The sequence below is a fragment of the Urocitellus parryii genome, chromosome X (genome assembly GCF_045843805.1).
Source record: "Urocitellus parryii isolate mUroPar1 chromosome X, mUroPar1.hap1, whole genome shotgun sequence".
Lineage (NCBI taxonomy): Eukaryota > Metazoa > Chordata > Mammalia > Rodentia > Sciuridae > Urocitellus > Urocitellus parryii.
In genome coordinates, this window is record NC_135547.1 from 75,647,359 (window position 1) to 75,670,361 (window position 23,003).

General features: G+C 40.6%; 1 protein-coding gene and 1 pseudogene across 1 annotated transcript; one reads left to right on the plus strand and one right to left on the minus strand.

Annotated features, from left to right (window-relative positions):
* Positions 1–5,420: 5,420 nt before the first annotated feature.
* Slc7a3 (solute carrier family 7 member 3) lies at positions 5,421–9,727 on the minus strand. The gene is made up of 11 exons (XM_026412626.2): positions 9,358–9,727; positions 8,774–8,932; positions 8,383–8,560; positions 8,063–8,175; positions 7,709–7,931; positions 7,040–7,179; positions 6,848–6,950; positions 6,445–6,611; positions 6,134–6,288; positions 5,689–5,797; positions 5,421–5,551 (listed from the first exon to the last, which is right to left on the minus strand). The coding sequence occupies exons 1-11, from the start codon at positions 9,725–9,727 to the stop codon at positions 5,421–5,423; spliced, it is 1,848 nt and encodes a 615-aa protein (XP_026268411.1).
* Positions 9,728–19,648: 9,921 nt separating this feature from the next.
* LOC113199594 (U6 spliceosomal RNA) lies at positions 19,649–19,736 on the plus strand (annotated as a pseudogene).
* The last annotated feature ends 3,267 nt before the right edge of the window (positions 19,737–23,003 follow it).

The following is a 23,003-nucleotide window of genomic DNA, read 5'->3' on the forward strand; positions in this document are numbered from 1 at the left end:
CCTGAATCGTGCCCAGCCAGACTGCGGCATCCTATTTTGTGTCTTATCACTTAGTTGGGTCAATTTTATCTCTATCACCTCGAGGAAATCAAGATTACACCATACCTAAAGCAATTTTCTACTTCATCTTCAAGTCTGATGCCTGACCAATTATTCACTATTAATGTTAATTTTAGGTTTCCAGAGTGAGATATGTGATTATTTTAGGTGTTGTGCACTCATGTTTTAATAGCTAGATAATTATTTTAATGTGTATTAGATAAATACTTTATTTGCCATTTATGATAGTGGTCAAATATTTTCTTTTAAAGAATAATCCTAGTGCCTCAGGAGGCTGAGGCAGGAGGATCCTTGAGTGCAGGGCCAGCCTCAGAAACAGTGAGGCTCTAAGCAATTCAGTGAGACCCTGTCTCTAAATAAAATATAAAAAGGGCTGGGGATGTGGCTCACTGGTTAAGTGTCCCTGGGTTTGATACCTGGTTCCTAAATAAATAAATCTAATAGAGCCAGGCATAATGGCTCACACCTGTAATTCCAGTGACTTTGGGAGGTTGAGGCAGGAGGATCACATATTCAAAACCAGCCTCAGCAACTTAGCAAGACAATGTCTTAATATAAAAAATAAAAGGGCTGAGGGTGTAGCTCAGTGGTAGAACACCCCTGGATTCAATCCCCAGTGCCTCTAAAAAGCAAAAACAAAACCAGAAAATAATTCCGCCTCAACTCCCTCTAGCTAGTGCCTGAAATGCTAGCCTACAGCCATAGTCTACCTCGTCATGCTCCATTCACTCAACCTACCATGGCTTCCACCTCCACCACCTGATTCTTGAAATGATCAATTACATCCTAATTTATACAACCAATGAACCATGCTCTGCGCTTATCTTATTTAACCTGGCTCTCTAGGTAGCATTTGGCAATGTGCACTGTTCCTGAAAAGTTCTTTCCTCCCTAAACTTCTGCCTCACTCCTGTTGCTTTAGTCATTCTTTTTCCATCTCCTTTACTAAATCCTCCTCCTCTGTTAGTGTTCTCCTAATTTAATATTATCTATATTAATCTCCTAATATGATAATAATTAGAAAATAATAAAAAGTATTGTTTATACCTGGTTACAAAATAGGAAAATGACAGAAGGAAAATCAGAGGTTAATAGCTTTTTATATATTTTTTCAGGAAAAAAAATTATGTATAAATATATCTTCTTTTGTTCTCTCACAAATATTCTACATCTCACTGTTTTGTTTGCACTTAACAGAGTATCTTGAAGATATTTATTTATTTATTATTGATATTGGAAATTGAACCCAGGAGCACTTTACCACTGAGCTACATTCCCAGTCTTTTTTATTTTGAGATAAGGTCTCACTAAGCTGCTTAGAATTTTGCTTAATTGCTGAGACTGGCCTAAAATTTACTATGATCCTGACTCAGCCTACTGAGTCACTAGGATTGCAGGTGTGAACAGCCACACCCTGCTTGAAGATCTTTTTATACCACCTATTGACACATAATACTTTTTTTTTTTTTTTGGTACTAAGGATTGAACCCAGGGCATTGCCATGGTAGGCAAGTGCTTTGTCATTAAGCTACACATTAATGTATTTCAACTTATTAACTAGCTATTTGATGATGCACATTAGGTAACTTCCAAGTTTTATGCTGTTATTAATAATGTCTCAGGCATTGTGGAGCATGCCTGTAATCTCAGTGACTTGGAAGCTGAGGTAGGAGGATGTCAGAGGCCAGCCTTAGCAATTTAATGAGACTCTCAGCAACTTAGTGAAACCCTGTCTCAAAATAAAGAATAAAAAGGACTGGTGATGTCGCTCAGTAGAAAAGTACCCCGGGTTCAATCCCCAGTAGTACTGCTGCTAGTATTACTACTACTAATGATAATAATAACAATAATAATAAATATTTCAGTAGGGGTTGGGTGTGTAGCTCATCAGTAAAGCACATGTTTTGCATGCATGAAACCCTGGGTTCCATCCCTGGCACCAAAAATTTCTCTCAGTAAATATTCTTATAGATATGTAATTTAAAAATTCTTATAAGTGGAATTTCAGATCAAGACGAATGTGTTACTAATTCTTATATCAAAGTACCCTCCACAACAGCTATAAGCATATCTAACCCTATCATGCATGAAAGTGTTTACCATCAATTTTTCAATGCCTAGACCCTAATGTGTTTTGCCAGTCTGTAGAGTGAGGACTGAGATCTCACAGTTGTTTTGATTTAAAATTCTTTAATTTTAAATTAAAGAGTTGAATAACTTATATTTGCTTTACAATTATTTTTAATATTTTTTAGTTGTATAGGTTTATTTATTTTTATGTGGTGCTGAAGAGGTGCCTCACACATTTCAGGCAAGCGCTCTACCACTGAGCTACAACCCCAGCCCCTTACATTTATTTTATGAAAACTATATATCCTTCAATCATTTTTCTATCAGTGTTCCTGTTTTTCTTTCTTTCTTTGCTACTGGGGATTGAAGCTAGGGACACATTACCACTGAGCTACACTCCTAACCCTTTTGTCTTTTGTTTTGAGACAGGGTCTTGCTAAATTGCCTTTGAACTTCTGATCCTCATACCTCAGCTTCCTCAGTCACTGGGACTACAGGCTTGCACCACTGTCGATCTTATTAATCAAGGTAAGGTTGTAAGGTCTCTTAGTGTTTAAAGAAAAATGTTCAACTTGTGCTGCAAGTAGTTTTCTTTTTGTTTAGGGGTTTTTGTTTGTTTGCTTGTTTGTTTTTGGCTAGGTACTTGGGATTGAACCCAGGAACACTCTATCACTGAGCTACATCCCTACCACTTTTTATTTTTGAGACAGGGTTTCCCTAAATTGCCCAGGCTGGCTTCAAACTTGTAATCCTCTATCACAGCCTTATGAATAGCTGCAACTACAGGGGTGCATCACTGCAGCTGGCCTTTTATTTTATCCCAAAGCAATCTTTGGTCCCACACAGTTTTCATCACATATTATATGTTCTCCCATGATGACTCCTACACCTGTAACTCAAGCCCAGTCTTCTAATCCCAAATCCTAGTAGTTAACTATGTATCTTTACCCATATGAAGCTTACTTCATACATTTTATAAACTCAGTGCACCTGGAACTGAATTCATATCCCCCAAGTATTATTTCTCTTATGCTCCCTCTATCCTAGTAATTTCTCCAGAAATCTGTCACCTGCTTCTTTCTTACCTCCCACATCCACACCTCCAAAACCCCTGAAGTATTTTGCCCAAGTGACCACAATGTCCTCCTAAATCCTTGTTACAATGGTTAAAGAGCATAGGCTGCAGTTCAGACAAAACAGGGTTTTTTTATTTATTTATTTTTTGCTTTGCTTTGAAGTGCTGGGGTCAGAACCCAGAGCCTCATGTATGCTAGGCAAACATTCTACCACTGAATAGAACATTCATCCCCCAAACTTGACTTGCAAACAGGTCCTGATCTTTCAAAGTTATGTGATTGAGAGCATATTTCTTACCTAAAACTTGTTCCCTCTTCTATAAAAAATAATTATAACAGCTACTTCATAGGAAAGGACAACATGAAATTGTGTGCATAATAACTAGCATATGAGTCAGTAAGTGGTAGCCATTATCTCCCTTCTCTAGCTTCCTTCAACCTCTTTCAAGCCACCCTCCTTGCTGTTGTTCAAATTAACAAATTCAACTGTCACTGTACTGGGAATTTTTGTGATTTCCTACCTCTTTCCCCCACACACATACCATTTACAAGATAACATGTGATCACCTCAGGAAAGTACACAAAGTCATTCAAATGGTCTGTTAATTTTCACAACCCCATACATCTTAACCTCCAACTACATTAAAACTGTATGTCATAGCCCAAGAATAATCAGTTTTTCCATACTTCTATGGTTTCCTGCATACTATTCACTGACAGTCAAGCTCTCCCTACCCACACTCACTTTTTTTGACAATACTAGGGATTGAACCAGGCAGCTCTCTACCATTGAGCTACATCCTCAGTCTCTTGTTTATTTGGTATCAGGGATTGAACCCAAGAGTGCTTGAACCACTGAACCACATTCCAAGCCCATTTTATTTTTTGAGACGGGGTATTGCTAAGTTGCTTAGTACCTCATTAAATTACTGAGGCTTGTCTTGAACTTGCAGTCCTCCTGCCTGCCCCCCCCCCCCCCCCCCCCCGTCGCTGGGATTACCACCCTGCCCAGCTCCAGCCCTTTATTGTTTTGAGGCAAGTTCTTGTTAAATTGACCAGACTGGCCTCAAACTTCTGATCCTTCTGCTTTAGCTTGGATTATAGGCATACACTTGGCTCTCTGTGCTTTCAACACTAAACACTTACCCCTGCCCCAGGTCAAATAATCATTTTGTATTTATGTATACCTGCTTGTCCCCCCCCCCACTAGATTGTGAGTTCCTTGAAGGCAGAGACTATGTTTTATTCATGTCTGTATCACCAGCTCCCAGCATAGGGTCTAACATTTCATGTTTGTTGGATAAATGGATTAATGAATGGTTCATGGTCTGAGCAGAGCTGACCTCTATTCCCCTATGATTTCTTTAGCAATCAGTACCCTTGTATATATACAGTCCTTTACCAAAACCCCTTCTGTCCACCCCTCCTCCCAGCAGTGTCAAGCACCCAGCCAAAATTTCTGTTGCCCAGGCAGTCACAGGAGTCTGGGACTGGTCCAACTAGAAGTGGTGGAACAGAAGACAATGGACTCAGTGTAGGCCCTAACCAATGCCAGTGTTGAGATCAGAGTCCACCCCCAAATCCCAGCAACAAGTATTGCTATCTACTTACCCAGAGCTTAATCTTTAGTGTAGCAAGGGAGAAAACATATCTTAAGTGTAATTAGACTGGGGTGCTGCTTATACTACCCCCAAGCCCCAATCTACAAGAAGCACACCCAGGCATAGCAAAACATTTTGTTCTCGGCGGACACAACATCTTTGTTGGTATGTGGTGCTGAGGATCGAACCCGGGCAGCACGCATGCCAGGCGAGCGCGCTACCGCTGAGCCACATCTCCAGCCCAGCAAAACATTTTGTAGTGATTTGAGAAAAGACAAGGGACATTTCTCTGAAACCCTCCAGTCTTTAAGCAAGGCTCTACATCATCTCTAGCAAACAAAGAACAACACCATTTCTTTTTTCAATATTTTTACCATTTCTTTTAATAATATTTTTAAAGCCAGTAAGCAACTACAGAGACCATTTAAAAGTAGACAAGTAAAAAAAATATAGATGAGGAACTGCAAAGACACATCCTTCACTCCACAATAAATACAGAGCTCTATTAATAACCCCCACCAACATTATATGGGAGGGTTGGCCCTCCATGGGATTAAGAGTACTCTCCATTAATGTGCAGGGGGGGACCATCCAGCACTTGGTTGTAATTATGTCAAAATTGGTGGACACATGAATTGCTGACATCAAGGTCTACAGTTTTGGCCCTTGACTTGCATTTGGGTTGGTCAGGCTTAACTTCTTCCAGGCTGTGCTGGATTCCATAGCTGAAGTAGATAGCAAATCCTAGTGGGTAAAGGTAGCTGTGAGGTGGGGCAGCAGTGATCTGTAAAGGTTTAACAGATCTCCTACTGGAGATAAGATAGGGACAGGAGTTGGGATAGGACATCCAAAAGGCTTACTCTCCCCAAGTGGGTACTTACCAATCAGCATCCAGACCCCAAACCGGGCCCAGGTACCAGCTGTCATCTGCATCATAAGGTAAACATTCACAAAGATGCTCACTAGTGGGAGGAAAGGCACAGCAGGCACCTAGAAACAAAGGAAATTTTCCTTTTCACATGTGACAATGTGAACTAAAGAGACCTCTATTTTTCTCAGGACAAAAAAGGCCGAGTTTAGCCGCTACTCAGGCACTGTATTTCAGTGGCCTCTTATTTATATGGGACTCCCAGAATACATAAAGTTTGGGGAAATAGAACTGGAAAGAAACTACTGGGAGGAAGCAAAAGAAGTCTTTGGCCTAGGTACCTCCTATATCTTCCCTTTCATGCCCAATTTAAGTATATCTAGAGACCTTGGACCACAGGTATCTCATGCTTATTCACCCAAGATAGGTTGGTGAAGACGGAGGGAGAGGTCATTTACCTTAAAGTGAAGGGGACTGGAGTTCTGTGGCTGTCTGCAGATAACCATAGTCGTTCCAGTAATGAGCAACAGAAGCAGTACAACCACTGCCACCCACACTGGGTCTTCAGAAAGCAGTGGAAATGGCACCAGGCAAAGGACAGTCAGCAGTAGAGCTTCAAAGGTCAAGTTGAGAGGCATCAAAACCAATTCTTGTGATCAATATGACAAGATATCGGGCACCCCATTCCGAGGGTCACCCTCTTTCTACCACCAAATGTCATGACATATTGTCCACCCCAAGTCTCCCAAAGAGAAATTCCACTGCTCACCAAGTAATGAGGAACAAACATAAACAACTTGGCCAGAGAGTGGAGTAGGGTCAGAGTTGAGTGGGCAAAACAGTGCCTGGAGGGTCAGTTTCTCTGCTTCAGGAACCTTCTCCTCCTGCAACTCCACTTCCTCTTCCCCAGGCTTCATTTCCTGGTCAGGCTGATACCTGAGGCAAGATTAAGAAAGCAGTTTTAAAACAACTCTTAACCACTTCACCATCTTCTCCCAGGCAACTTTACCTTCACATTACCATTAAGAATAAGAAGCTCTTTTTGACAGTGAGATACCCAAAGTCATAAAGGAAAGTCGGGATGACCAAGTTTGCAAGAGAAAGGAGTAGATCCCTATCCTTCCTTAAGAATAAAATCCCAAATCACAGTATACAGAGAAACGGAGTCCTACCTGAGGATGAGAACACAAATGGACACCAGGGAGTAAGCAAGCAGGGTCCCAATTGACATGAGGTCCACAAGATCAGTGAGTTCAAAGAGGAATGCCATGAATGCTAAAATTGATGGGCAGAAGACAAAGAAGTGAGAGATGGGAATAATGAAGTTAAAGGAACTAGTGAAACAACTAAGGATTTTTCCCTACCTGCAATAATGCCAGAGACCACAGTGGCCATGATGGGGGTATGAGTGCCGGTGTGGATCCTAGCCAGGACTCGGAATAGGAGACCATCCTCTGCCATTGCATAGATCACCCGAGGCATGGGGAACATAGAGCCCAAGAGGCTGCAGAAAAGAATGCCCAGAATGACATGAGTTGACTTGGGTCATCTCTTCTCAAACCTGCATGTTTAATATTTTCCCACCTTTCTTTTGCAGCTCTTTTAATGGATATTCTCTGGTACTAAATGCCATGATCTGAGACTGGTCAGAGGAAAACAAGCAATTGGTGTTTTGGGAGTTTGGGTTTTTTTTTAAGACTTGGGATTGAACCTGGAGGTACTATACTGAGGTACATACGTGCCCAGTCTCTTTAACTTTTTATTTTTTTAAATATTTTTTTTTTTTAGTTGTCAATGAACTTTATTTTATTTATATGCAGTGCTGAGAATTAAATCCAATGCCTCACTCATGCTAGGCAAGCACTCTACCACTGAGCCACAATCCCAGCTCTAACTTTTTATTTTGAGACAGAGTCTCACTATGTTTCCAAGGCTGGCTTCAAATTTAGGATTCTCCTGCCTCAGCCTTCCAAATCACTGGGATTACAGGTGTGCAGCATGGTGCCCAGCTGAAACAAACAGTTGATACTAACCTCGTAGAAAGAGCACAGAGGGAGCCAACAGCCACAACATAGCGGGCAGGAGCCCATCCAACATGGAGAAAAGCCTCAGGCAATGGGCTTTCAGGCTGGAGTTGGTAGTAAGGCATCATGAGGGTGAGTGCCGAAGAGACACCAAAGTACGCCAAAAAGCAGACAAACAGTGAGATCACAATGCTCATGGGGATGGAACGCTGTGGATTCTGGGCCTCTTCCCCTGCAGGAAAGGGCACAGCACAAAAGTTTTGATCCAGGGAAACAGGCTCACTCCTCTACCACCCTCATTATGCATGCAGCCTGAGCACACATAGCACCCAAGCCCCAGCGAGAATGCAATGATGCTGTTACCGGTGGTAGCAATACAGTCAAAACCAACAAACGCATAGAAACAGGTAGCAGCTCCCCGGAGAATCCCCTGGATGCCGAATGGCACAAATCCTCCAGAGCCCAGAGGGCCCAAGCTAGAGTAGAAGAAGGAATGGAAAAGGTAAGGGTGATGTTCAGCCAACTCCATACCTTTTCTCTAATGCCAAACTACTTGGCTAGGTTTTCCAAGGCCCGGCCTCCCATGCTTCCCCACCCTCATCAAGAATTCCTCAGCATGGATCTGCTTATTCCTCATTCTGACCCCAGCACTGCAGCTCTGAAGAAGAGTAAAACTCTCTAACCTACTGGTGTCATTGAGTCCAGCCTTGGTCAATTCATAGTCTTCTTCACTGAGCCTCCAGTTGTGTAGGTCTCCCTTAATGAAGCCAGAGATGATGATAAAACCAAGAACCAAAAGGTTCACCCCTGTGAACACTTTGGTAACCAGGGCTGATTCACTAGCCCCCAGAGCCAGCAATCCTGTGGGAGAAATTCAATCAGAACTTTGAGAAAGGAAGATCCCTCAGTCCAAGCTTTCTTTTCTTGCCTCTAAGGGGCTGACTCATTCCTTCCCAGCTTCTCTTCCTCCAGGCCATTATCCCCTTCACCTAGCCCTTCCCAGTCCCAGCCCTAGCCCCTAGGCTAAGCCCCACCCAGCCCCTCCCCGACATCAACATCTGCCCCTTGCCTCACCAGTGAGCAGCAACACAAGGCCCAAAGCAAAGAAATCTGGATATTCTGCAAGGAAATGGGGCACGTGCAGTGAGATGGACCCCTTTAGAGTCTGAGAGATGTGGTTCCCAATCAGGTTGTCAAAAGCAGAGCTCCAGGCACGGGCCACACTGGCGGTACCTGGTAGAGCAGAGGGAGAAACACCGGGTCAAATTCCCTCCCTCCCCCACACTAGTCTCACACAAATCCCTGTCATAACCCATTATCACCTAAACTTTACTGGTTTTCTTTTTTTTTTTTCAATTGAATCCAGAGCCTTGGTGTCAGAGGTGCATACACATGCTCTACCACTGATTTATATACTCACAGCCCTATAATTACTTTTTAAGAACCAAAACCAGTCCGTTAATGAAGGAAACTTTGCCAGGTGAATAGAACAATTTCTCCATACCTCTGACCCTCCCAGACCCCCACCAACACACATTTAGCCCTACTGAGGTCCTGTGAATAATAAAGAATTCAAGAGCTTCACCATTCAATGCAAATTTTCTGATCCAAAGCCCCTTTGCTGGCTGTGAAGTTCCCTCCCTGTCCCAGTCTCTCACCAATGACGTAGGAGAGGATGAGATTCCAGCCAGTGGTAAAGGCCCAGAGTTCTCCAACAGTGACATAGCTGTAGAGATAAGCAGAACCAGAACGGGGAACCCGGGCACCAAACTCCGCATAGCACAGCCCAGCCAACACAGAAGACAGAGCAGCCACCAAAAAGGAGATCACAATGGATGGTCCTGCTTTATCTTTGGCGACCTCACCAGCGAGAACATATACACCTGCACCCAATGTGCTGCCCACACCCAGGGCCACTAAGTCCAGAGTGCTCAGGCATCTGGCAAGGCGAGTCTCATTCATGCCTGGCTCCAGTGTACGTCTCCGTACCAGCTTTCGACCAAATCTGCGAAGTGCCTGCCACAGCATTCTAGTTGGAATTGAAGAGGATGCTAGGATCTGGTGAAAAACAAGACAAAAGCCCTTCAATAGGGCTCATTATCCCTAAGCTCTAAAAGTGAATTCCAAAACCCACTCCACCAAGCAAAAGAGCTATGGGAGGGAAAGGGGCACAGGAGGGGGGGGGGGGCTGAAGGGACAAAGGCAAGTCACTCTACCTCTAACCTCAGTTACTTCATATGGAAGTAGGCATTAAAATAATTCAAGTAGGGATTACAATACCTCACAAGGTTTGTGGAAGGACTAATTTCAGAAGAAGCACGTGAAAGCCCCTAGTAATAAAGTGGCTGGCACCTATTAAGTGCTCAGACACTATTGGGTTTCTTCTTTCACTAGCCAGGAACCTACAAGATTTATCCTAGACCCCAATGCAGGAACCCTGCTTCCTGGCCTGAGGCTCCTTGGAAATTAAACACAACTCGGGAGAGGCCAGCAACTCCAGGGAGAGCCCCCTTTTCATAGCCATGCACCTTTCAGTACTAGCCCCCAGGACTCCAGAGACATGGACCCCAGGCCTCCCAGGAGATGGGTCCAAGCTCAGTTACAGATTTTAAAAAGTGAGCACTGGCTCAGTTCCATGCCTCCTCACCGAGCCCACCCCGCTCAATTGGCGCTGCCTTCGCCCAGGGGAGTAAGCAAATATTCCCCCACTTCCTCTCGCTGGGCTAAGCTGACCTGCAAGCATCAACATCGAGGCGGGGCTTCGACATCTAAGATTTGGAGACTCGCCCCGGGAGGGGCCCCAGAGCAGCCCGAGATTGCTTGCACTTCCCACTTGGCAGAGATCTGGGGTCCCGACCGTTGCCCCCGACTCAGCTCCCAGATTTTTGGGCTTCCATCTAGAAATGGTTTGGGATTGGGGTCGATATTGGGAGCCCTAGCTCCAGGGGCCGGGGTCTCGCTAGCAACAGGTCACAGTGGCGTTGATGCAACTGCATGTGATGGTTGCCTGAGAGAATCCTAGGTATGCCGAGACCCTCGCCGTCCCCCCCTTCAACACACGTGTCCTTCCCAGAGGCTTACCAGAGAGCTGTGACTAGCACAGGGAGCTGAGAATCTCCAGTCAGGTTGGAAAGGCTGACTTAAACCGAGTTGGGTTTGAGCTGCCGAGTTCAGTAGCTCTCGCTTCAAAGCTGCTGCTTAGGGTCGTTGCGCGCCAAGCGCCCCTTATATTAACCAGGAGGTGGAGTCAGTAACGTCATGGGATCCCACCCCCAATCCTCCTCCCTACACACAACACACACACACACACACACACACACACACACACACGCGCGCGCGCACGCGCGCGCGCGCACACAGAAATATACACACACACACACACACACACACACACACACACACACACACTTGGGTTTGCAAAAGGGATTGCGTGGGGTCTGAGACTACTTCCCACCCTCAACAGCAAACCTGGTGTGGTAGGGAGCAGAAAAGGGGGAAGGGCAGCCTTTCCCCACTGCCTCACTGTTCGTCAGAGCAGGACAATAAGAGGCTTCCTGCCCAGAGACCCCCTGTGATTTTTTACCTTTGTGCTCTCCTAGTCAGAATCGGTGATCCTGGGGGATGGGGGACTCGTGTTGGGGGGGGAGGGAGAGAGAGAGAGAGAGAGAGAGAGAGAGAGAGAGAGAGAGAGAGAGGAAGAGAGAGGGAGAGAGAGAAGGGTGGAGAGGCAAAGAGCACCGAGTCTCTTCCTCCCCCTCCCTCAATCTCCCTTAGTTTTCTTGTCTACATGAGGTCCCCCTCCCTGAAATTTTTCCCAAGGACCATACCAGATTCACCCTCAACCATGGGTGTTTCTAATGCAGACAGAAAAAAATTGGGAGATGGTTTCAAACCACCTGTACACAGATAATTAATCCCATCTAGATTTCTAGACCCTGATGTTTCCAAAATGTATCTCCAGCTGCCTATAATTATTAAATATGAAATTCTGACAATGATGAAATATTGGATAAAGGAGCTTAATTTCCACTCCCCACGCCCCGTGCTGGGGAGCAAATCCTTGGCCTCCTGCATACTACGCACACACTCTGAGGTTAGAAGAAATGAAAGAAAAAGGTAAAAAGGAGATATAAAGGAAGGATAAGGAAATATAGTTTTTAATTTAAAAGTTCCGCATACTTTTCCAGTCTTGTCACTCCCCAAGCCAGTCCCTCTCCCAGGCCCGTCACTCCCAAATTTTTGGGAAATCAGTAAATCTTAAAGTTAACCATAAATCCCTCACTTAAGATAATCACCTTGTGCACGATTAATTAGCCCACCAATAAATAGATTAAGCAAAGACAGATATGATATTTTAAGAAGTCTGCAATTTAGGAGACTCCAGCATTTTATCTATTCATCAGATAATGAAGATCATATCAACCTTAGGATCCTGAGAATGACCATACCACCATAAACCATCTTATGATCACCAGACTGATATCATCCCTACACACCTTTCCATTTCCACAGCTCACCAAGTTTCCTTTAAAAGAGGAGCCAGGACTGGGTATAGTGGTGCATACCAGCTACTCGGGAAGCTAAAGCAGGAGAATTCTAAGTTCTAAAGCAGCCTGGGCAATTTAGTAAGACCTTGTCTCAAAAATAAATTTTAAAAAGAAAAAAATGAAGAAATAAATGGCTGGAGATGTAATACAGTGGTAGAATAATTCTGGTTTAATATCGAATACCGCAAAATAAATAAATGAGGGGGCTGGGTTGTGGCTGAGTGGTAGAACACTTGCCTAGCATGTGTGAGGCCCTGGATTCAATTCTCAGCACTGCATATAAATAAATAAAATAAAGGTCCATTGACAACTAAAAAAAAATTTAAATAAATAAATGAGGAGCCAAGAACCCCAGTAATTCATATCACTGTCCAGATGGTCTGCATTTCTCTCTTGAATGTGTATTCCCTTGTTTTACATCAAATAACATTAGTTTTGTGGGGGGAGGGTACTGTGGATTGAACCCAGAGGCACTTTATCAATGAGCTACATCCCCAACTCTTTTTTTTTTTTTTTTTTGAGATAGCACCTTGCTAAATTGCTTAGGGCCTCCTTAAGTTGCTGAGGCTGACCTCAAACTTGCAGTCCTCCTGCCTCTGCCTCCTAAATTGCTGGGATTACAATTGTGTGCCATTGTGCCTGGCTGAAGCATCTCTCTCTTGAGATAGTCTCCATTTTCCCTTGAATATGTATCTGCTTTCCTAAATAAATTCCTGTCTGTTTCTCTACTCACATGTGCTTAAATCATTTTCTTTTACTTACAACAAGGATCCTCCTGCACCTGAGTCAAGTTCCTGCCTTTCTCCAGGAACTCCTTCAGAGACAATGTCTTCCTTGGGAGACAGTTTTTTCTCCTGTGAACTCTCTACTACTGAGCTATATCCCCAGACCCTTTAGTTCCATTTTACTGATGATTAAACTGAGACTCAGTCATACTTAACCACCTTTTGACAAAACATGGCTTGTTGCTCCTTAAGGGTTTTTGTTTGTTTGTTTGTTTTGTTTTGTTTTGTTTGTTTTGTTTTTGGTACTGGGAATTGAACTCAGGGGTGCTCAACCACTGAGCCACATCCCTAGCCCTATTTTGTATTTTATTTAGAGACAGGGTCTCACTAAATTGCTTAGAGCCTCAATAAATTGCTGAGGATGGCTTTGAATTCACAACCCTCCTGCTTCAGCCTCCAGAACCGCTGGGATTACAAGCATGCACTGCCACATCTAGATGAACTCGCATTTTTGATCCTACTGCCTCAGCCTCTTGAATTGCTTGGATTACAGGCATGCACAGCTGTGTCCAGATGCCTGTTGGAATTTAAAGCCTGACTCCCACAGGTATTATACTTTATTCAAGTGCACAAGAAGAGGAGGTGTTGCTGCAAAAAAAGACAAATGGAAGAAGCACAAGCCAAGAGGCATCTCCTTTTAGGAGAGGAGTTGAATAATCACAATGGATCAGACCCATAATCCATGTGGTCCAATCAGTTCTTACTCATAGGTGAACAAAAAGAGTTGTGATGGTGTGGTTCCCTTCTACCAGGACATCTTGGAGGTTAAGGATGGACCCAAATATCTGTGTTTCCTTTTATGATCTATAATGAATATTTTATGAATTAACCATCTAAGTCTTTCTTTCTTTTTTCTTTTTCTTTCTTTCTTTTTTTTTTTTTTTTTGTTGTTGTTACTGGGGATTGCTGGGGATTGAACTCATGGGTGCTTTACCATTGTGCTACATCCCCAGCCCTTTTTATTTTATTTTATTTTTTTAAAGAAAGAGTGTGAGAGTCAGAGAGAGAATTTTTTAACATTTATTTATTTTTTTAGTTTTTGGTGGACACCACATCTTTGTTTGTATGTGGTGCTGAGGATCGAACCCGGGCCACACGCATGCCGGGCGAGTGCGCTACCGCTTGAGCCACATCCCCAGTCCCTTATTTTAAAATTTGAGACAGGACCTCTCTAAGTTGCTGAGGCTGGCCTTGTGATTCTCCTGCCTTAGTCCTTTCAAGTTGCTGGGATTTCAGGCATACACCATCATGTCCTGGCTTCTAGATGTTTTTTGAATTTTGAGCTAGTTAAAATTCCACTTGGTTATTCCATAAACAAATATTGAGCTGGGCATGTAGCTCAGTGGTGGAGCATTGGCTTAGCACGCCTGAGGTCCTGAGTTTGATCCCCAAAACCACCCCCCCATACAAAAAAGTGTGTACTTATTGAGCGTTGACTATGTATAGTAGCTGGTATAACGAAGAATCTACAAAGGAAACACAAAATATAAATCCTTGCTCTCCTACTCTTAATAATCTAGTTAAAGAAAGAAAACATATACAATGAAATTGAAATAGTATTAACAGAGGTCAGGAATGCAGTGTTACAAACTATACCTAGTTTAAATTCCCAGCTAAGCCACTGTAGCCTTGAGCAAATTACCTAACAACTCTGAGCCTCCGTTTTGGGATATGATAGATATAGTTCACAGGGTTGAGGGTTATTGTGATGCTTAGCTGAGATTAGGAAATCAAGTCCTCCTGCCAGCTGCCTGGCATGAGGGACAGATCCAATAAAAATTTGATACATATTCAGACTAATATATTAGTATGTATGATAATGATTCAGTTTCTTAGATTCAGGGGTTGATTTATTTATGAGATTAGATGGCAAATTGACAATATAAATGTTCAGGCAAAGAAGTCAGTACACACTGGAATATATAAAGAAGTCTTTTTGATTTGTAAAGAGTTGGGAAGGGAGGTTAGCAAGGACCTTGAAGTTGAACAAGTTGAACCTTGAAGTGGAAGGAGGAGAGCTGTGGAGATAAATACAGATATGGCAGAAAGTCAAGCCAAGGGCATTTAGACACCATCCTAGCAAATGCAGTGTTTGTTAGAAAGCAGTTGAAGATAAGGTTGGATAAATGGATGCCTCCTTCTTGGAGTAAAAGGTGTCTTAAATATACTATCCAATAGGGCTGAGGCTGTGGCTCTGTGGTAGACCGCTCACCTGGCGTGTGTGAGGCACTGGGTTTGATTCTCGGCATGACATATAAATAAATAAAATAAAAGTCTATCAACAACTATATTTAAAAATATATATATATATATTATCCAATATGTAAACAATACCTCTTGAAAACACTCTAATCATAAGCTTTCCTGGGCAACCAGCCCCCAACAGGAAGCTCTTCTGGAGCCCCAAGCCAACAGTCATTCATAAGCATACAAAAAGACACTTATTACTTTGGAAATTCCAAAGGTTTTAGGAACTGGGTGCCCAGAAACTAGGCTGAAGACCAATTACATCATCTTGTAAATCACAATATCTCTGAGATAAAATCCGTGTGGCATAAAAATTTACCCATTTTAAGTGTATAATTCAGTAGGACTTAGTATAGTCACAGAGTTGTGTATCCATCACTACAATTAATTTGAGACTGTTTCCAACATCCCAGAAAGAAACCCTATACCCATTTCCAGTCACTCCCATTTCCTCACAACTCACTCACCCAAGGCCTAAGAAACCACAAGTCCACTCTGAGTCTCCATAAATTTGCCTCTCAAAGAGTACAAAGTTTCAGTTATGCAGGATGAATAATTGTGAAAACCTGATGAATGGTGACTGTAGTTGATAATACTATTTCTATTTCTGACAAATGTTTTTATTTCTGACATAATACCATATATACTTGAATTTTACAAACAAAAAAAAAAAAACTCAGTTCTTCTCCCACCAAAAAAGAAAGAAAAAGAAAATACAAAAGAAACTTTGACTTAATGGATTGTTGATTAGCTTAATTGTGGCAATCATTTCACAATGTATACCTTTATGGAAACATCATGAAGTACACCTTAAATATATATACATCAATAAGGCAGAAAATAAATCAGTTGAGAGAAAGAAAATCACTGTTTAGCCCTTACAAAAGTAATAGCTAATTCAGGCAAGGATACTCAATCCTTAGGTGTTGATAAATCCACTATTTACAGGATCTCAAATTATTACCCCACAGATTATATATTGATCCTGTTGTGGGATTCTCACACAGAGAGACTGGACACTGAGGCTTTCAGCTAGGAAGCAGTGTTTATTAGTTCTGCAACTGGCCCAGTGGATTAGCATCCAAAAGTTGAGCTCCTAGTACAGCAGGGTGTTACCTTATATTCTTTATTAGTTTCCCTTTTACATGTTAGCCTCTTTGTCTCCCCTATATGATAACATACATTCTGATTGGGTATTATATACTATAGAGTGGCAACTTACAACAGAGTTGTGCACACCCACATAGGTACAGAGAGAGCCATGTGGTTGCCTTCCTTTTTTTCTGGGAGGGCTCTTACCACAATCCTAAAGAGAAAGTTACTTGTATTTTTTTTTCTATTTCTGACATAATAAATTATTACAAACTTAGCTGTTTAAAACAACACATTTCTTCCACACTTTATGCAGTTCAGAAGACTGGCATTGTGTGGCAGGATCCTTTTCTCAGGGTCTCACAGGGATAAAAATCAGTCATACATTGCTCTTTTTAAGGATTGAGGGATTAATCCACTTAGATAACTCTAGTTGTTGGCAAAATTCACTTCAGTGTAGTTGTAGGACTGAGGCCCAACTTGACCACATGGTCCTTTCCATCTTCAAGTCACTGTGCCTCAAATCATTGTCCTGCTTTGAATTTCTGATTTCCTCTCTTCTACTTTGTTTTGTGGGGGAGGGGATGCTGAGGATGGAACCTATCACGCATATTAAGCATGAAATCTATCTCTGAACTACATACCCAGGCTTCCTCTTCTACTTTTAAGGGCTCATGTGATTATATCCAGGACAATCTCCATATTTTAATGTCCACTAATTGGTAACCTAATTACATCTGCAAAGTCCCTTTTACCATATTGCTCAATATATTCATGAGTATAACACCAGAGAAGTTCATAGGGACCAAAATTCTGCCTACAAGCCTTGAGTCTCTCTCTCTCTCTCTCTCTCTCTCTCTCTCTCTCTCTCTCTCTCTCATTCGGCCCACTTCATTCTTTCTAATGGAGTGCTATCATCATCTTCAATAAATCTGAATGCTATTAAAAAAATTCTGCCTATAAGTGAAACTTTACAATGGAGAAATCCAGTGCAAGCTACTTTAACAAAGTGATAAAATTTAGAATGACAAATGACAGAACAGACTGACATTATATGCCTGCAGAAGTGATGCAATGAGAAATACATATCATCCATGTCATATTTTGCCAAAAATGTTTAGCTTGAATCTAGTCAAGAAGAAATAACCAGAGAAAACCAGATTGTAATACATTCTACAAGACAAAAGACAACTAGCCAAACTGCAAATGTTTTGAAGACAAAAGACAAAAAAAAATGTAAAGGAACTGTTTAGAAACTTGAATGTGGACTGCATGTTAGATGATGACAGTATCAGTAATGATTTTTTGTTTTGTTTTGATAACTGTATTGAGGTGATGTAAGAGAATGTCCTTGTTCCTTGGAGATAAAGGCTAAGTATACATGCACTGTGTAAGCACATTTTAGTCAACACTGAATTGCAAATGTGATGGTGTATTCTGTATAGCCTAGGTATGAATTAAGCTATACTATTTACATTTGCATAAGTACCCTCTATGATGGTTGTGCAACTATGAAGTCACCTGAGGGCACATCTCTCATAATATACCCCCTGTTAAGGGACACAGGATTGTATTTAGTAATGTAGTGTCATAAACTCATATTTTTGGCAAAAATAATGTGTGTGTGTGTGTGTACGAAAAGAAAAAATAGTACATGTAACTTGTTGACAATTGGTGAATCTAGGTGAACCCTGGGCATGGGTATTGATTATACTACTCAAAATATTCATAGGTTTGAAGTTGTTTTAAAAATTAAAAATTTAAGTTGGGTATAGTGGCACACACACCTGTAATTCCAGCTACTTGGAAGACTGCAGCAGGGGATTGCAAGTTCATCAGTTTGGGAAACTTAATGAGACATTGTCTCAATTTTTTGAAAAAAATAAATAAATAAAAGGGCTGAGGATGTGGCTCAGGCTGAGGATGTGGTTAAGCACCCCTCGGTTCAATTTCTGTATTAAAAAATATATCATACTGGCTAGGGATGAAGCTCAGTTGTTAGAGCACTTGCCTAGCAAGTGTGAAGCCCTTTGTTCAATCCCAGCACCACACACACACACACACACACACACACACACAAATGATCATATTATAACAGATAATATCCCACTTTTTCTACTTCATAATTCATTTTGATATCCTTTGGTGTATGAAATTTAAGATACACAAAAAATTGAATCTTTTGTTAAAGTAAGAATCATTTGGCCTAACATAATTCATTAGTCATTTTTTTGACTATTTGATGATTGTTACATTATCATATATTAAATTTTTAAATATAAGGGCTAGTGGTATTACTCAGTGGAAGAATGCATGCTTCATGCCTGAAGCCCTGGGTTCAATTTCAAGCACAAAAAAGAAAGAAGAAAGAAAGAGAGAGGGAAGGAGGGAAAATGACTAAAGCAAAATATGTTCATGGGAGACACACAGAAAGAGAATATAAGAAGTTAAAAACTGGTCTTGGGCTGTAGCTCAGTGGTAGAGTTTTTGCCTGGCACGTGTGAGGCACTGAGTTCCATCCTCAGCACCACATAAAAATAAATTAAAGAACAAATAAATAAATAAAATAAAGGTGTCCATCTACAACTTAAATAAAGTTTTTTTAAAGAAGTTAAAAACTAAAAGAGTCAAAATCCCTCTGAAAGAGAACTGAATAAAGGTCCCCATTTACAATTAAAATAGCCTCAAAAAAAAAAAGAAAGAAAAAAAAAAACTGGGAATCAACCTAACAAAAGAGGCAAAATACCTCTACAATGAAAACTACAGAATGCTAAATAAATTAATTAAAGAAGACCTTAGAAGATGGAAATTTTAGTTTGAATCCAACCCATTTATTGATCCCTTGTTCTTAGATAGGCAGAATTAATATTGTCAAAATGACCATACTACCAAAAGCACTATACAGATTTAATGCAATTCCAATCAAAATCCCAATGAATTCCTCATAGATATAGAAAAATCAGTCATGAAATTCATCTGGAAAAATAAGAAACCCAGAATAGCTAAAGCAATCCTTAGCAAGAAGAGTGAAGCAGGTCGCATCATTATACCAGACTTTATACTACAGAGCAATAGTAACAAAAACAGCATGGTATTGGCACTAAAATAGACATTTAGACCAATGATACAGAATAGAGGACACAGAGATTAACCCACATAATTACAATTATCTTATATTAAACAAAGGCACCAAAATCATACATTGGAGAAAGATAGCCTCTTCAACAAATGGTGCTGGCAAAACTGGAAACCCATATGTAACAAAATGAAGTTAGTTCTTGCTTCAGCAGCACATATACTAAAATTGGAATGATACAGAGAAGATTAGCATGGCCCCTGTGCAAAATGAAATTAACCCCTATCTCTCACCATGTACAAAACTCAACTCAAAGTGGATCAAGGATCTAGGAATTAAACCAGAGACACTGAGTCTATTAGAAAAAAAAGTAGGGGCTGGGGTTGTGGCTCAGAGGGAGAATGTTCACCTAGCATGCATGAGGCACTGGGTTAAATCCTCAGGACCACATAAAGTAAAATAAAGATATGTGTCCACCTATAACTAAAAATAAATAAATATTTTTAAAAAAGAAAAAAAAAGTATGCCCAAATCTCCATCATGTTGGATTAGGCCCCAACTTCCTTAATAAGACTTCTATAGTACAAGAATTAAAATCAAAAATTAATAAATGAGATGGATTCAAACTAAAAAGCTTCTTCTCAGCAAAAGAAACAATCAGTGAGGTGAATATTTTTACCACATGCACATCAGATAGAGCACTAACCTCTGGGATATATAAAGAACTCAATATCTTAACACCAAAAAAACACAAATAACCCAATCAATAAATGGGCCAAGGAACTGAACAGACACTTCTCAGAAGATGATGTACAATCAACAAATATATGAAAAAATGTTCAACATCTCTAGCAATTAGAGAAATGCAAATTAAAAAAAATTTCATCTCACCCCAGTCAGAATGGCAGCTATTAAGAATACAAGCAACAATAAGTGTTGGCAAGGATGTGGGGGGAAAAAGGTACACTCATACACTGCTGGTGGGACTGCAAATTTGGCGTAGACAATAGGGAAGCAGTATGGAGATTCCTTGGAAAACTGGGAATGGAACCACCATTTGACCCAGCTATCCCTCTCCTCCTCAAAGGACTTAAAAACAGCATACTACAGGGACACAGCCACATCAATGTTTATAGCAGCACAATTCACAATAGCTAAACTGTGGAACCAACCTAGATGCCCTTCAATAGATGAATGGATTAAAAAACAATGGAATATTATTCAGCATTAAAAAGGAATAAAATCATGGCATTTGCAGGTAAATGGATGGAATTGGAGAATATAATGCAAAGTGGAGTTAGCCAATCCCCAAAAAACAAAGGCTTGAATGTTTTCTCTCATATAAGGATGCTGAGTCATAATCAAGTTGAGGGGTGGGAGCATGGGAGGATTAGTCGAACTCCAGATAGAGCAAAGAGGAGGGAGAGAAAAGGAGGGGGCATGAGGGTAGGAAAGATGGTGGAATGAGATGGATATCATTATACCCTAAGTACACATATGAAGACACGAATGGTATGATTCTAATTTGTGTACAACCTGAGATATGAAAAATTGTGCTGTCTATGTATAATATGAATTGTAATGCATTCTGCTGTGATATATAACAAATTAGAATAAAAAAATTTTTAAAAAGTCAAAATTCCCTCCCTATCCAGTGCAATATTTTCATTGTTAACAGTTTATTTTGCTTTCTTCCAGATTCTGTGCCTATACAAGATAATATGTGTACTATAAAAACACATATTCTTTTTGTGTGTGTGGTGCTGGGGATTGAACCCAGAGCCTTGCGTATGCTAGGCAAGCATTCTACCAACTGAGTTATATCCCCAGCACTAAAAACACATATTCTTTTAAAACCCAAATATGATTATAGCATATGTATTATTTTGCCTCTTACTTTTTTTTATAAAAAACATTTTTGGGAAGCTTGGAGTATGGTTCAATGGTAGAGTGCTTGCCTAATATGTGCAAGGTTCTGAGTTTAGTCCCCTGCACCCCAAATAACAACTATATAACAATCAATAATTTTTATTATATATACACACACACACATTTTGAACTACTTTCCAGATCAGTACTCTTGAACTCATCTCACTCTTTTATTTTTTATTTTTAAAATTTTTTTGGTACTGGGATTTGAACTCCTGGGCACTTTACCACTGAGCTACATCCCCAGGCCTTTTTGTTTTTATTTTGAGACAGAGTCTTGCTAAGTTGCTGAGCACCTCACTAAGTTACTGAAGCTGTCCTCAAAGGTGAGATCCTCCTGACTCAGCCTCCTGGGTTGCTGGGATTACAGACATGCACCTTTGTGCGTCTGGCTTCACCTCACTCTTTTAAATGGCACTCTAGTTTTCCATGGTGTGGATGGTCCAAAATCCATAAATTATTTAATCAGTCTCATTTTTATGCACATTCATGTGGTTTCCAATGTCCTTTCCCAGAACATTTTATTTCTTTCATTATTTTTATTTTTTTATTGGTTGTTCAAAACATTACAAAGCTCTTGACATATCATATTCTTTATTTCTTTAATTGACAAGTAGAGATTGCACATATTTATGGGATGCTATGTGATATTTCCATAATTATATACATTGTGTAATGTTCCAATCATGGTAAGCATGTCTATCTCTTCAAAGATTCTTTGTGGTGAAATTATTCAAAATCCTTCCTTATAGCTTTAACAAAATGTACAGTTAATTATTGTTATCCATAGTTATCCTACTGTACAATATAATAGCATAGCAGAACTCACTTTCCTATCTATAATGTAGTACTTGTTGAACAATCTAATCAGTATTTTTTTTTGCTAAGAATTGAACTCAGCACCTTGAGTGTGTTACACATGTGCACCACCACTGAGCACACCATCAGCAGTCTGTGTGTGTGTGTGTGTGTGTGTGTGTGTGTGCAGAATGTGGGCAATCTACTCTTCACTTCTGTGAGATCAAGTTTTTTAGATGCCACATACGAGTAAGATGATGTTGTACTTGTCTTTCTGTGCCGGCCTTATTGAACTTAAGGTAGTGTCTTCCAACTCCATCCATGTTATCAAAAATTATAGGTTTTCATCCTTTTTATAGCAAAATAGCATTCCATTGTATATATGTACCACATTTTCTTTACCTATTCCTGTTAATGTATACTTAGTTCAACTGCATTTCTTGGGTATTATGAATAGCCAGCACAACATTTTAAACAATAGTTGCTTTACCATGTTTTAACATTTAATAAGGTAAGACTTGGTCCTTTTATAAAGTACTCCAAACAGTTTGTTTTTTTAACTTGAAACAATCATTTTTGCTATAATGCTTGTTGTGAAAATGCAAATTTTATCTAAAATCGTTGACCAATCATGTGACAAAAAGAGCAGAACATGAATTTTCCTTTGCCTATGTACAATACACAATTTCTCCCCCAATACTGGGGATTGAACCCAGGGGTACTCTAACTCTGAGCTATGTTCCCAGGTCTTTTAATGTTTTTGAGACAAGCTATCACTAAATTGCCCACAATGAGCTCAAAACTTGAGATCTCCTGCCTCAGCCTCCCAA

Coding starts and splice junctions, on each gene's coding strand:
- Slc7a3 (XM_026412626.2), bottom strand. CDS start 9,727: ATGCTGTGGCAGGCACTTCGCAGATTTGGTCGAAAGCTGGTACGGAGA. Junction 7,932..8,062: donor TGACTGTATTGCTACCACCG/GTAACAGCATCA, acceptor CCTTTCCTGCAG/GGGAAGAGGCCCAGAATCCA. Junction 6,289..6,444: donor TGTTTGTTCCTCATTACTTG/GTGAGCAGTGGA, acceptor TGACCTTTGAAG/CTCTACTGCTGACTGTCCTT.